The 15875-nt window shown below is 38.1% G+C and overlaps 1 protein-coding gene across 4 annotated transcripts in view; it reads right to left on the reverse strand.

The window, feature by feature from the left end:
* Nucleotides 1–15875, reverse strand: part of RYR2 (ryanodine receptor 2) — a 727449-nt gene that overhangs the window by 245347 nt on the left and 466227 nt on the right. For all 4 annotated transcript variants that reach the window (XM_077894379.1, XM_077894378.1, XM_077894377.1 and 1 more), the window contains exons 28-29: nt 13513–13721; nt 11083–11257 (exon numbers count right to left, since the gene is read on the reverse strand). In XM_077894379.1, the coding sequence (XP_077750505.1) occupies nt 11083–11257; nt 13513–13721 (384 nt within the window). The remainder of the gene's footprint in view (nt 1–11082; nt 11258–13512; nt 13722–15875) is intronic.

Genomic DNA, 15875 nt, shown 5'->3' on the forward strand with positions numbered 1-15875 from the left:
ACCAGGCTAGAATTTTTGGGCCATGGGTATGTAAATATTCAACTTCCAGAGATATTGTCAAACTGTTTGTTTGTTATTTTTAAATGAGAGTGCCATGTGCATTCCTAAGAACAATGTAAGAGGTCCTATGGAAAGCCAGTACTTGCAAATTCCAAAGATAAAGAGAAGATCCTTAAAGCAGCAAAAGACAAGAAATCCCTGACTTTTATGGGGAGGAGTATTAGGGTAACAGCAGACCTCTCCACAGAGACCTGGCAGGCCAGAAAGGGCTGGCAGGATATATTCAGGGTCCTAAATGAGAAGAACATGCAACCAAGAATACTTTATCCAGCAAGGCTCTCATTCAAAATGGAAGGAGAGATAAAGAGCTTCCAAGACAGGCAGGAACTGAAAGAATATGTGACCTGCAAACCAGCCCTGCAAGAAATTTTAAGGGGGACTCTTAAAATTCCCCTTTAAGAAGAAGTCCAGTGGAACAATCCACAAAAACAAGGACTGAATAGATATCATGATGACACTAAACTCATATCTGTCAATAGTAACTCTGAATGTGAACGGGCTTAATGACCCCATCAAAAGGCGCAGGGTTTCAGACTGGATAAAAAAGCAGGACCCATCTATTTGCTGTCTACAAGAGACTCATTTTACACAGAAGGACACCTACAGCCTGAAAATAAAAGGTTGGAGAACCATTTACCATTCAAATGGTCCTCAAAAGAAAGCAGGGGTACCCATCCTTATATCAGAAAAACTAACATTTACCCCAAAGACTGTAGTGAGAGATGAAGAGGGACACTATATCACACTTAAAGGATCTATCCAACAAGAGGACTTAACAATCCTCAATATATATGCCCCGAATGTGGGAGCTGCCAAATATATCAATCAATTAATAACCAAAGTGAAGAAATACTTAGATAATAATACACTTATACTTGGTGACTTCAATCTAGCTCTTTCTATACTCGATAGGTCTTCTAAGCACAACATCTCCAAAGAAACGAGAGCTTTAAATGATACACTGGACCAGATGGATTTCACAGATATCTACAGAACTTTACATCCAAACTCAACTGAATACACATTCTTCTCAAGCGCACATGGAACTTTCTCCAGAATAGACCACATACTGGGTCACAAATCGGGTCTGAACCAATACCAAAAGATTGGGATCATCCCCTGCATATTCTCAGACCATAACGCCTTGAGATTAGAACTAAATCACAACAAGAAGTTTGGAAGGACCTCAAACACGTGGAGGTTAAGGACCATCCTGCTAAAAGATGAAAGGGTCAACCAGGAAACTAAGGAAGAATTAAAAAGATTCATGGAAACTAATGAGAATGAAGATACGACTGTTCAAAATCTTTGGGATGCAGCAAAAGCAGTCCTAAGGGGGAAATACATCGCAATACAAGCACCATTCAAAAAATGGAAAGAACTCAAATACAAAAGCTAACCTTACACCTAAAGAAGCTAGAGAAAAAACAGCAAATAGATCCTACACCCAGCAGAAGAAGAGAGTTAATAAAGATTCGATCAGAACTCAACGAAATCGAGACCAGAAGAACTGTGGAACAGATCAACAAAACCAGGAGTTGGTCCTTGAAAGAATTAATAAGATAGATAAACCATTAGCCAGCGTTATTAAAAAGAAGAGAGAGAAGACTCAAGTTAATAAAATCATGAATGAGAAAGGAGAGATCACTACCAACACCAAGGAAATACAAACGATTTTAAAAACATATTATGAACAGCTATACGCCAATAAATTAGGCAATCTAGAAGAAATGGACGCATTCCTGGAAAGCCACAAACTACCAAAACTGGAACAGGAAGAAATAGAAAACCTGAACAGGCCAATAACCAGGAGGAAATTGAAGCAGTCATCAAAAACCTCCCAAGACCAAAAGTCCAGGGCCAGATGGCTTCCCAGGGGAATTCTATCAAACGTTTAAAGGAGAAACCATACCTATTCTACTAAAGCTATTTGGAAAGATAGAAAGAGATGGAGTACTTCCAAACTCGTTCTATGAGGCCAGCATCACCTTAATTCCAAAACCAGACAAAGATCCCATCAAAAAGGAGAATTACAGACCAATATCCCTGATGAACATGGATGCAAAAATTATCAACAAGATACTAGCCAATAGGATCCAACAATACATTAAGAAAATTATTCACCATGACCAAGTAGGATTTATCCCCGGGACACAAGGCTGGTTCAACACTCATCAAACAATCAATGTGATTCATCATATCAGCAAGAGAAAAATCCAAGAACCATATGATCCTCTCATTAGATGCAGAGAAAGCATTTAACAAAATACAACATCCATTCCTGATCAAAACTCTTCAGAGTGTAGGGATAGAGGGAACATTCACCAACATCTGAAAAGCCATCTACGAAAAGCCCACAGCAAATATCATTCTCAATGGGGAAGCACTGGGAGCCTTTCCCCTAAGATCAGGAACAAGACAGGGATGTCCACTCTCACCACTGCTATTCAACATAGTACTGGAAGTCCTAGCCTCAGCAATCAGACAACAAAAAGACGTTAAAGGCATTCAAATTGGCAAAGAAGAAGTCAAACTCTCCCTCTTCACCAATGACATGATACTCTACCTAGAAAACCCAAAAGCCTCCACCCCAAGATTGCTAGAACTCATACAGCAATTTGGTAGCGTGGCAGGATACAAAATCAATGCCCAGAAATCAATGGCATTTCTATACACTAACATTGAGACTGAAGAAGGAGAAATTAAGGAGTCAATTCCATTTACAATTGCACCCAAAAGCATAAGATACCTAGGAATAAACCTCACCAAAGACGTAAAGGATCTATACCCTAAAAACTATAGAACACTTCTGAAAGAAATTGAGGACGACACAAAGAGATGGAAAAATATTCCATGCTCATGGATTGGCAGAATTAATATTGTGAAAATGTCAATGTTACCCAGGGCAATATACACGTTTAATGCAATCCCTATCAAAATACCATGGACTTTCTTCAGAGTTAGAACAAATTATTGTAAGATTTGTGTGGAATCAGAAAAGACCCCGAATAGCCAGGGGAATTTTAAAAAAGAAAACCATATCTGGGGGCATCACAATGCCAGATTTCAGGTTGTACTACAAAGCTGTGGTCATCAAGACAGTGCGGCACTGGCACAAAAACAGACACATAGATCAATGGAACAGAATAGAGAACCCAGAAGTAGACCCTCAACTTTATGGTCAACTAATATTCGATAAAGGAGGAAAGACTATCCATTGGAAGAAAGACAGTCTCTTCAATAGATGGTGCTGGGAAAATTGGACATCCACATGCAGAAGAATGAAACTAGACCACTCTCTTGCACCATACACAAAGATAAACTCAAAATGGATGAAAGACCTAAATGTGAGACAAGATTCCATCAAAATCCTAGAGGAGAACACAGGCCACACCGTTTTTGAACTCAGCCACAGTAACTTCTTGCAAGATACATCCATGAAGGCAAAAGAAACAAAAGCAGAAATGAACTATTGGGACTTCATCAAGATAAGAAGCTTTTGCACAGCAAAGGATACAGTCAACAAAACTAAAAGACAACCTACAGAATGGGAGAAGATATTTGCAAATGACATATCAGATAAAGGGCTAGTTTCCAAGATCTATAAAGAACTTATTAAACTCAACAGCAAAGAAACAAACAATCCAATCATGAAATGGGCAAAAGACATGAAGAGAAATCTCACAGAGGAAGACATAGACATGGCCAACACGCACATGAGAAAATGCTCCGCATCACTTGCCATCAGGGAAATGGAAATCAAAACCACAATGAGATACCACCTCACACCAGTGAGAATGGGGAAAATTAACAAGGCAGGAAACCACAAATGTTGGAGAGGATGTGGAGAAAAGGGGAACCCTCTTACACTGTTGGTGGGAATGTGAACTGGTGCAGCCACTCTGGAAAACTGTGTGGAGGTTCCTCAAAGAGTGAAAAATAGACCTGCCCTACGACCCAGCAATTGCACTGCTGGGGATTTACCCCAAAGATACAGATGCAGTGAAACACCAGGACACCTGCACCCCAATGTTTCTAGCAGCAATGTCCACATAGCCAAACTGTGGATGGAGCCTCAGTGTCCATCGAAAGATGAATGGATAAAGAAGATGTGGTTTATGTATACAATGGAATATTCCTCAGCCATTAGAAATGACAAATACCCACCATTTGCTTCAACGTGGATGGAACTGGAGGGGATTATGCTGAGTGAAGTAAGTCTTTTGGAGAAGGACAAACATTATATGTTCTCATTCATTTGGGGAATATAAATAATAGTGAAAGGGAATATAAGGGAAGGGAGAAGAAATGTGTGGGAAATATCAGGGAGACAGAACATAAAGACTCCTAACTCTGGGAAACAAACTAGGGGTGGTGGAAGGGGAGGAGGGCGGGGGGTTGGGTTGAATGGTTGATGGGCACTGAGGGGCGCACTTGATGGGATGAGCACTGGGTGTTATTCTGTGTTGGTAAATTGAACACCAATAAAAAACAAATTTATTATAAAAAAAAAAAGAAAGCCAGTACTTAGTTCTGCCCGATCTCTAAAACATTTTTGCCAACAGAATGGATGTTTAATGGCATCTAATCATGTTTTACTTTTCCCTGATCATTAATATTAACAAACATTTCCTCAAATGTTTATTGTCTATCTGAATTTCTTCTATGAGATGTCTACTCATGACTTTTCATTCTTTTTCTTAGTCATTTCAGTTCCTTATGTTTTTCTTAATACTAACACTTTTTTCAGTTGTTTACATTGCATTTGGATTCCCCAACCCCACTAATAAGTTGTTTTTCCATTCCCCTTAAGGTTTTCTGTGGTTGTTCATTTAATGAAAGTTATTAAATTTGTATAGACAGATTTACCAGTCTTTTATAGTCATTGGGTTTTTGTTTATATTTGTTTGTTCTACTCTACGATAAAAGTTTCCTACCCCATAGTCTAAAAAGATTTACCTCTATTTCCTACCAAGATTTGCAGTTTTATTTTTGATATTTAAGATCTCAGTCCATTTGGGGCTGGCTGTCACATATACAGTGTGAGGAAATGATCCAATTTCATCTTTTTTTCATTCAGATTCCATTTTTTTACAATCTCTTCCCACCACTCTGACATGCCACCCACTGTATTATAAGGTTCCATACCTGGGCTGATGTTCTTTTATCATCTCCACTTCATCTTTTTGATTAATTTGCTTATCCCTGCACCAATACTACTCTGTCTTAATTACTTTAGCTTCAAAATAAATCCTTATTGGGGCACCTGGGCGGCTCAGTCAGTTAAGCGTCTAACTCTTGGTTTTGGCTTGTCATGATCTTGGGAGTCATGAGATGGAGCCCTGTATCCTGCTCCATGCTCAGCATGTTATCTGCTGAAGATCCTCCCTCTCTCTCCCCGTCCCTGTCCCTCTCCACTCTGTATGTACATACATGCACTCTCTTTAAATCTTCAAAAAATTTTATTTTATCCTTCAAAATAAATACAATAGAACATATACCTATCCTTGCTCTTCTTTATCATAAGTAATCTAGATATTTTAGTCTTTTACTCTTCTATATACATTTTGGAAACATTATATCAAGTCCCATGAAAATCTTCTTGAGACTTTAATAGACAAAGCATGATGTTTGGATTGAACCCATACATCAATTTTGGAAGAATTAATATCTTAAGGCTATTGTCTTCTCCGTGAACATAGTACAGCTCTCATTTACTGAGTAGTAAATCTCTTTTTAAAACTAAAAACTACACATACTTAATGTACACAATTGGATGAGTTTAGAGATGAGTGTATAATATTTTTATATATACACACGCATGATATCATCACAATCTACTTCATAAACATATCAATCATCTCCAAAAGCTTTCCCCTGCCCTCTTATTTTTATCATCATCATCATCATCATCATTAATGTGTATGTGAAGGGGTGAGATAAGAACACAACTTAAGATCTACCTTCTTTGCAAAAATTTAGGCATATAATTCAGGCCTATGGTTAACTAAAGACAAGAGCTCTCTAGGACTAACTCGTCTTGCATGACTGAAGGTTTGTATTCTTTGACGATACTTCTCTATTTCTCCCTTTCCTTAGCCCTCTGACAGCCACTATTCTACTCTCTGCTTCTGATTTTGACTATTTTAGATTCATCTTCTAAGTGTATCATGTAATACTTTAGTATTTGTTCTGCTATATCTGGCTTACTTCACATAGTATAATATTCTCCAGCTAACCCTGTTAGCACAAATGGCAGAATTTACTTCTTTTCTAAGGCTGAGTAATATTCCATTGTATGTACATTTCACATTTTCTTTATTCATTCACCTGTCAATAGACACTTAAGTTGTTTATTTACCTTGGCTGTTGTAAATAATCTGGCAATGTACCAGTTGACATTCCCACCAGCAGTGCATGAGGGTTTCCTTTTCTCTGCATCTTTGCTATCTTTAGTGTTTTTTTGATCACAGCCATTCTGACAGCTGTGAAATGATAACTCATTATGGTGTTGATTTGCATCTCCCTGGTAATTAATGTTGTTGAGCACCTTTCCATATAACTATTGGCCACTTGTATGTCTTCTTTGGAGAAAAATCTATTCAGTTCCTTTGTCTATTTTTAAAATAAACTGACTGTTATTGTTTTTGCCAATGAGTTGCAGGACCTCCTTATATATTTTGAAAAGTATCCTTTAATTTTTTGTTTTAAGATTCACTTACCTATTTATTCATGGCAGACATAGAGAAAGACAGAGAGGCAGAGACACAGGCAGAGGGAGAAGCAGGCTCCACGCTGGGAGCCCGAGCCTCGATCCCGGGACCCCAGGATTGTGCCCCGGGCCAAAGGCAGGCGCCAAACTGCTGAGCCACCCAGGGATCCCCTGAAAGTATCCTTTATCAGATACAAGGTTTGCAAATATGTTTTCCCATCCCATAGCCTGCCTTTTCATTGCATTGATGGCATCCTTTCTTGTGAAAAAAGTTTTCAATTTGTAATGCAATTCCACTTGTCCATTTTTCTTTTCTTGACTGCTTTTGGTGTTATACCAAAAAAAAAAAAAAAAAATCATTGCTAAAACTACTGCCAAATAGCTTTTTCCCTGTTTCTTCTTGGAATTGTACAGTTTAGGGTCTTATAATTAAGTCTAGTCCATTTTGAGTTGATTTTTGTGTATAGTCATAAAAACATTGCATATGGTCCATAATTGGATAAAAGATCCAATTGCGTTTTTTACATGTGGATATCCAGTTTTCCAAGCACCAGTTATTAAAGAGACTATCCATTTCCCATTATGTATTCTTGGTATCCTTGTCAAAGATCAGCTAACTATATATGATGAATCTCTTAAAATTAATCTCTCAATAAAGTTTAATGATTTTCTCTATAAAGGCATCGTACACCTTCTGTTAGAGTGATAGCTATAGTTACTGAAGATACCTGATGTTACTGTGAATGCTATCTTCTCCTTAATTTAGTCTCAGGTTTGCATCTAGCATAGAAGTGCTACCTTACTAAATGCTTCAGTTATTCGTAGTAATGACTATAGATTCTTTACAGTTTTCTCTGCAAATATGTTATCAGCAAATAATGATAGATTTGCTGTTCCCTTTATTCCAATTCTCATCACTTCCAATTTTGTTTCTTGTCATATCACAAGTTTGAAAAACAATTTACTATGACAGGTTTTTTTTTTTTTTTTTACAACAGACTTCTTAGCACAGGAATATACTGTAGTTGCTAAAATACTAAAAGATTTTGTAAATGTTCTATATTTAAATTCTTCTTACATCTACATGTCTTTATATCTGTGCCATGCTTGATTTGGCATGTTTTACCATCATAATTCCTCTTTATTGCTACAAAGACAGTGAACTCAAACATATACACTGGCTTTAATAAAAGCAATCAAAATAACTATGTGGTAAGATCAATGGAAATATATATTTCCGGGATCCCTGGGTGGCGCAGCGGTTTGGCGCCTGCCTTTGCCCCAGGGCATGATCTTGGAGACCCAGGATCGAATCCCACATCAGGCTACCTGTGCATGGAGCCTGCTTCTCCCTCTGCCTATGTCTCTGCCTGTCTCTCTCTCTCTCTGTGACTATCATAAATAAATAAAAATTATAAAAAAAGAAATATATATTTCCAATGTCTAATAGCCCTGTTCTTGTTCTTATCTAACATTGTGAGAATGATACTAGAGATCACTTAGTGGTGATGGGTCAATTAAGCAGTCCCTCTCAGGGCCTCCTATTACAGTTATACCCAAAGCAGGCCCATCAAATTTCTTTTCTTTTCTTTTCTTTTCTTTTCTTTTCTTTTCTTTTCTTTTCTTTCTTTCTTTTTTTTGTAAGCTATGTAAAGTTAATTGAGAAAGAAATGGAAAATTCCATGTCAAAAAGCATTTTAGTCACAGGCATGGATAAACTCCATTTGATGGAAGATAAAAATTATGAGTAGCCCCTAAAAAGTTAATTGTTAGTGATTATGGCTACCTGAAACTAATAACCTGCCTTGGAGACTAAAAAGATAACTCCTCAATACCATCAACAAAGGCCCAACAATATGCAATATAAATTTTTCAGAAATTCATTAGAATGCTGTATTAACTCTACAATAGAGGTACCAGTATAAATTTAAGTCACTTTTAAAACTAAAAATTCTTTGAAGTGTAAGGTCAAAAACACTGTTTTTTTTTTTTTTTTTTTTTTTTACTGTAGCAGCTGATGCCCTCAAAGTCTATTTCATCTCCATGATGGTGACTGACTGGTCTTTGCAACAGCACTGCAAGCATTAACATTTTGTAGAGGTTTAAATAGTATGGATGGGCACTCCACATTATTTATAATTCTAACATCAGTCTCTGAATCCATGTGGGATAAATTAAGCAAGCCAAACTCACACAGGCATTTCCTTCCAATGAAGGAAGGCATAGTACACAACAATTTTAAAATAACCAATTAAAAAATAAAATATCAGATGATATCCAACAGTATAGACAGAAAACAGAGACAAAGTCCCTCTCCCACCTTCTCCCTGATATATTAACACTCATAAAAACAATCCCACAGAACGGGAGATGGGTGATGGGTTGGTAGAGTACCAGTTACACCACTGAGAGGTACTGGTACATAAAATAGAAATTAAGTTATAAAGATGTAAATTTCCTATCACTTTTGCAAATCTGTATTTGAGGAATGATGGTCATACATGCTTAAAAGCTTATTGAATGAATAAATATAGAACTTAATACAAATAATGAGGTGGCTAACTTTGAGGATCAGTGACTTTTTTTTTTTTAAGATTTTATTCATCCATTTGAGAGAAAGAAAGAATGCATGAGCAGTGGGGAGGGGCAGAGGGAGAGGGAGAAGCAAACTCCCCACTGAGCAGGGAGGCCACGTAGGACCCAACACCAGACTTGATCCCAGGACCTCAAGATTCCCACCCAACTGATTGAGCCACCAAGGCTCCATGGATCCATGACATGTTTACAGAATATTAAAATTACTGATTGAGGTAGATCTTAAAATCCAAACTATATATTCAAGTAGTAGGATATATCCAAAAGCCATTTTTGTTTTTTGGTGGTGCGGGGGGTGGGGGGTTGCTGCTGTTGTTGCTGTTGTTTTTATTTTTATTTTTAAAGATTTTATTTATTTGAGAGAGAGAATATGAGCAAGAGAGAAACAGAGAGAGAGAGAGAATGTGTGCACCAGCAGGGGAGAGGGAGAAGCAGACTCTACAGTGAGCAGGAAGCCCAACTGGGGGTTCCATCCTACAATTCTGGGATCATGACCTGAGCTAAAGACAGATGCTTAACCAAGCCACCCAGACGCCCCTGTTGTTGTTTGTTTGTTTGTTTGTTTTCAAGAAAGAAAGAGAGTAGGGAAGGGGGAGAAGAAGAGAGAGAATCTTAGGCAGGCTCAATGCTCAGCACAGGGCCCAACACGGGGCTTGATCTCACAACCCTGAGATCATAACTTGAGTCGACTGAAATCAAGAGACAGTTACTTAACCGAATGAGCCACCCAGGCTCCTCCAAAAGCCATTTTGAAAAAAAAAATGTTAATTCATTTTAAAATGAGATATTTATATAATATCTTGTTAAGTACTATCTTATTTACATGCTCTAGAGCAACATTATCTGATACAACTTTGTTATTTTGTGTTCCAAATCTGGGATCAAGAAGGGTACCATTAGCCACAGGTGGGCATGAATACTTAAAATGGAACAAGTGCCCCTAGGAAACTCAATTGCACCTTTACTTTATTTCAATTAAAATAAATTCAAACAACCCTATGTGGCCACCTTCCTGGAAGTACAGCTCTGATGAATAAATGCTTTTGCATTTTTCATTTGTTTTACCAAGGGCTTTCACCTTTCCTTTACAATCTTGCTCAAGGTCGTCCCAGAGCCCTGCATTGTGCTTCCATAGAATGTTCTGCACTTCTTCAATTGAGAGCTTCTCCACTAAACAGAAATTACCCCAGTATTGACTTCCCTTGGCATACTGTAATCTACATAAATATAGGACAATGTTTATTGATCTTTGTCATCTCGGCATCCTAAACACAATGCTTTGTACTTTAAAAACTCTGTCTCACTGAATTAGATATCAAAAGATGTTAGATTTTCCATATGAAGTATGAGGGCCTGACACACGGTAGGTTCTCATTACATTTTTGTGAAATGAATGAACAGAAATGAACTAAAAGAAGTTCTAAGTGGAAATTTAATGTTTGTGGAAAACTATCCTTTCGCCTGCCATTTATTTTCTTATTCACACGCACCAAAGCCATTTCTGCCTTATTACATCCTAGCTAAGTAGCATCAGTAGTGTTTCTGCTAAAGTAATTTCAAGGATGTTTGATCAAATAAGCCACATGGCAACCTTGCAATTTCCAGCTGCAACTCATCCGGAGCTCACTCACCCTCCAAGGTGGCTGGTTAGGATGCCTGAGAACAGCCTCACTGTGCTGTGAACCTGCCAGCAACACAGAAGGCACAGCACTTACCATCACCAACATCAAAGTCCTTGAATGCCAGTTCTGAGCCCGAATCGTCCAGAAGGACTTCGCCATTGAGCGTGAACATCATGGTACGCTCTGTCATGTCCACCATACACCCCACGACATCTCCCGCTTGCCATGACCGCCCGTAATGCTCGTTGCCCTGGTGCCACCGCTGAGCCTAGGGACAGAAGAGTAATTTTGTCACAGAGAAAGCCAAGAAGAACAGCACCTACCCCCACCACTGGAGGCATGCCTCGCAGCATTTGAGAAATGATAAGTTTAAAAATGTAACCCAACATATCTCCTGTTAAAAAAAAAAACAAAAAACAAAAAAAACTAAGTCTTTAGAAATTAACTTTTCTCACTATCCTGAATGTTTCCCAGGATATGGATTGTTTTTCTCTATTTGCCAAAATACGAAGAACTGAGTAGAGAATAAAGCTGAGAATTTATCATTGAAAATGACTTCTAATTTTCACCTATTTCAAAATATAATTCCATTCATTGGAACCAATGGCACAGATACTTTAACAAAATAGAAATCTTGAAACATTTGAAGTATATGCTAAAACCAATAAAGCTTCAAATAAAACTGAAAAATATTCTTAAGACATTTACTGAAATAATGAGCCAAAAGTTAAATATACACACCAACAATGTCTTGAATACTTCAGTGAAATATCATATTATAAATACATCTCAAACACAGTTCTGATAATGTGACTTTTCAATCTCTAACTATATTCCATGATTTATGGGTACAAAATTTGTTATATTAATTATTTTGTCAGATAAATCTTTTCATTTTCCTGTTAAGAATTGCCTCCATTGTGAATTGATATGTAAGGGGTTATAGTCACCAATGCAAAGCAATAACACAATTATTCCCAAACACAATACATTGTACCTTTAAAAAAATCTATCTCACTGAATTAGGTATCAAAAGATGTTAGATTTTCCATATGGAGTAAAAAAAAAATAAAAAACAGGTTCAGGAAATGTGTTGCAGAACAAAGTGTGTCAGTTGTTCTAGAAGACACAATATTAACTTCTGGCCTAGAAACACATTCCCGCACATGCATACCTCAGTACCTAAATGTCAAATCTCTTCAAGATTGCATATTTATTCTAATTTTCCCTCTTTAATTAAAAATAACTTTTTCAAAAAAAAAAACCTTTTTCCCATCAGAGAATAAGATAAAAAATAAAAAGAATAAAATACAATTTTATCAACCAAAAATGACTATAATTATTCTATTGTGGTTAGGTTCATCTATACACTTTATTTATTTATTTATTTATTTATTTATTTATTTATTTATTTATTATTTTATTTTTTTATTCATGAGAGACATAGAGAGAGAGAGAGAGAGGCAGAGACACAGGCAGAGGGAGAAGCAGGCTCCATGCGGGGAGCCCGATGTGGGATTCGATCCTGGGTCTCCAGGATCACACCCCGGGCTGCAGGAGGTGCTAAACCACTGAGCCACCCAGGCTGCCCCACATTTTTTATTTTAAAATATTTTATATGTGTGAAATAATCTTTAAACATTTATATAATGTATAAGCAAATAATAAAACAAGCACCTGACCAAATTCCATCACCTTAAGAAAAATTACTAATATTGAAAATAAAAAACATTTTTGTCATTTTTAGCACTGTCGAAAGCATTCTTATAGATATTAAATGTGTATACCTGCCACTTATTATTGCTTGAGGATAAATTCCTTCTATGGAATAGCTGTGTCAAAGCGTTTGCATTTTTTTTACATTTTGTTTTATTTAAATTCAATTTGCCAAAAAAAATAAAATAAAATAAATTCAATTTGCCAACATATAGTATAACACCCAGTGCTCATCTCATCAAGTGCCCTCCTCAGTACCAGTTCTCCCAACCATCTGCCCACCTTCCCTTCTGCAATCTTTTGTTTCCCAGAGTTAGGAGTCTCTAATAGTTTATCTCCTTCTCTAATTTTTCCCACTCAGTTCCCCTCCCTTCCCTTATAATCTCTTTCACTATTTTTTATATTCCCCACATGAGTGAAACCATATGATGATTGTCCTTCTCCAACTTATTTCACTCAGCATAATACCCTTCTGCCTCCTGCATTTTTAATGAGCCTAAGCATTTTCAACACTTCTGATAGACAAGAGGATTCATTTTTTTTATAGCAGTGGAGAAGCACTGTTTTACTTGAATTTCACTGCGGCGGGGCGGGGGGGGGGGGTTGTTTCGCGATCACAAGGACAGAAGTTTTCCTAGGAATTATTTTTCCTGGGTTTGTGCTGCAGGCTGTCCTGATTTTGCTGCACTGCCCAAAGGAGCCAGGACAATGGAGGAGTACACAACAAGAGCATGCTCAGGACATGGCAGCCTACAAAATCAAGATCCTACAAACTTCCACACCTGGTGCTCAGCAAAGTCTACTCACCTTGAAGCCATCAAAAGCAAAGGCATGTTCGTCGGAGCCAAGCTCTTGATCAGGTTGACAACCTGGCCTGCTCCAGCCAACTCTCATGTCGCCTGCAGTGACAGCCTCAAATTCAAAATACCACCTTCCTGCCTTGACAGCGTAGGTTTTCTCAGCACGGAAGATTCTGAATCTCTCACCTGTGCCGCTGCACACTTCAGCTCTGGCAGCTGTGAAGGTAAAGAGATCCTAGTGATCACTGGATGAATGAAAACTGAGGGAGGAAGGAGAACATTACATTTCGTCCATAATTAAACTTACAGTGAGGATGGTAACCAGACCATCTTTCTTAACCTGGCTCATAGTTCACGAAGTGTTTTCATACATATGATCAGCCACTATCAGGAACCAAGGAAACCTCAAGGACTTCCCCTGGGGAGACAGGTTGTCAAACCTCGGTCACATTGCAAGGGTAGGCGATGCTTCCTCCATGAGCACCAGTTTAGGAGGGGACTGTCTGCAGGAAAAACCCTCCCAGCCTCTTGGTGATTTGGCAGTGGTATCTGAGATGAACTTGAAGGCATGGATGGAAAGAAGCCAATAAAAGAGACCTGAACTGTTCTGCCCAAGAAATGAATAGACATTTGTGTGTGAGAGAAGGAAGAAGCAGCCAGAAGGTGAGGAGGAGGAGGAGAGGAAGCAACAAGGTAAAGAGATAAATAGCAGAAAAGGGTAACCACTGACAACTTTCCAGACAGAATGGCATACACACCCATGCACACCCCTAACAACCTGATGGCACAACTCCTCCAATGTCTCACAGCTTCACTGGGATCTGCTACACATACAAATGTTTAAATTTTGAGGGAAAAACAAAAGGGGCAAGTCAAACATCAAGGACCAGTGTGGTGCAAAGGGTGACATTGGGGGGAGAGGGCACAGAATATATATATTTGTGAAAATAAGATGCATGTGGATTGAAAATGCCAGGATTACAAAACAGGCTAAGGGGCTTGGAGCCAGGACTTAAGCTCCCCGGAAATCAGGGGGTCTGGGGACAGAGGTCCACTGAGCTGATACGTCAAAGGAGAAACTGTCAGCTAAGATCTCAGTTAGACAGAAGACATTTAAGTGACATTGACCAAAGTCACATAACTAACAAATAGAAGAATTCTACAGCTGCCTAATGCTGCAGCCGCCGTTCTTTCCAGTCTGCCTCCAATAGCGGGTGCAGAGTCAACAGGCACTGGCTAAATATTAGTTCTCATCTGTTCTTTTAGAAGCTGAGAAAGACTTCATAAATAATAAAAGTTTAATATCAGCTTAACCAATGTATTGATATGAACAAACAAGAACTATAAAAATAATCCAAATAAGCTTTCAAGGGCCCCAATAAACACACAGCCAGATCATCTACTGAAGATTAGACTGGCATAAAGAAACAATGGACTAAAAATATTTGTATTGATTGTAGGACATACAGGTGAACTGTGTCTCTTGATAAATCTTTTAAAAGCTGGATAAGCTTCTGAATAAGCAACACTTTGTTGTTTTGTCTTTTCTCCCACATACAAACCGATGCAGACCCCTAACAATTTAGTCTGCTCCAAGTAACTGTCATGTCTCCAGCAGTGACATCCTCAAATGCAAAATGCCACTTTACATGCATGCTCACACATGCACACACACACACTCACATCATGCAATACATTCAAATAAGATAAAATGTGCTAATAGAGTTTAAAAATTAGACATTTGTAATAGTATATGGAACATGCTGTATGTATGAAATTCTCTAAAGGGGCAAAAGTTTGCTTCTAATACATTCAAGTTGGGGGTGGATGGGCTCCTGAATGAGAAACATCTCTGTGGTGAAGGATAAACATTCTCATGTCTGTTACTTAGTAACAATGATATTTGAGAGAGAAGATGACAGCAAACTGCTTTTTGAGGAAAAAAATATTATCAGATTTTATGATACTTAGAGGTGGTTATTCTATTAAGAAAACAGTCTAGGGGTGCCTGGCTGTCTGTCAGTAGAGCACGCAATGCTTGATCTCAATATTATGAGTTCAAGTCCCACACTGGGTGTGGAGCTAAAGGAAGGGAGAATGGAAGGGAGGGAAGGAGGGAGGGAGAGAGGGAGGGAGGGAGGAAGGGGAACTAGTGCTAAATATTGCAATACTAAAAAAATAGAAGTCAAATTTTCAGACATAGCATTTCCTGCAGTAACAGCACACTGATCCATTACTTCCTTAAATCATGGTTGCGACCTTTCCTGAACTAATCTAAGGCATATAGAATGATCCACACAAAACATTTGGAAGTTACTTTTCATGAAAGAAAAAAGCTCTTGTGTAGTTATCTGTTATTTTTAATTATGT

Source organism: Canis aureus, chromosome 4 (assembly GCF_053574225.1).
Source record: "Canis aureus isolate CA01 chromosome 4, VMU_Caureus_v.1.0, whole genome shotgun sequence".
Taxonomy (NCBI): Eukaryota; Metazoa; Chordata; class Mammalia; order Carnivora; family Canidae; genus Canis; species Canis aureus.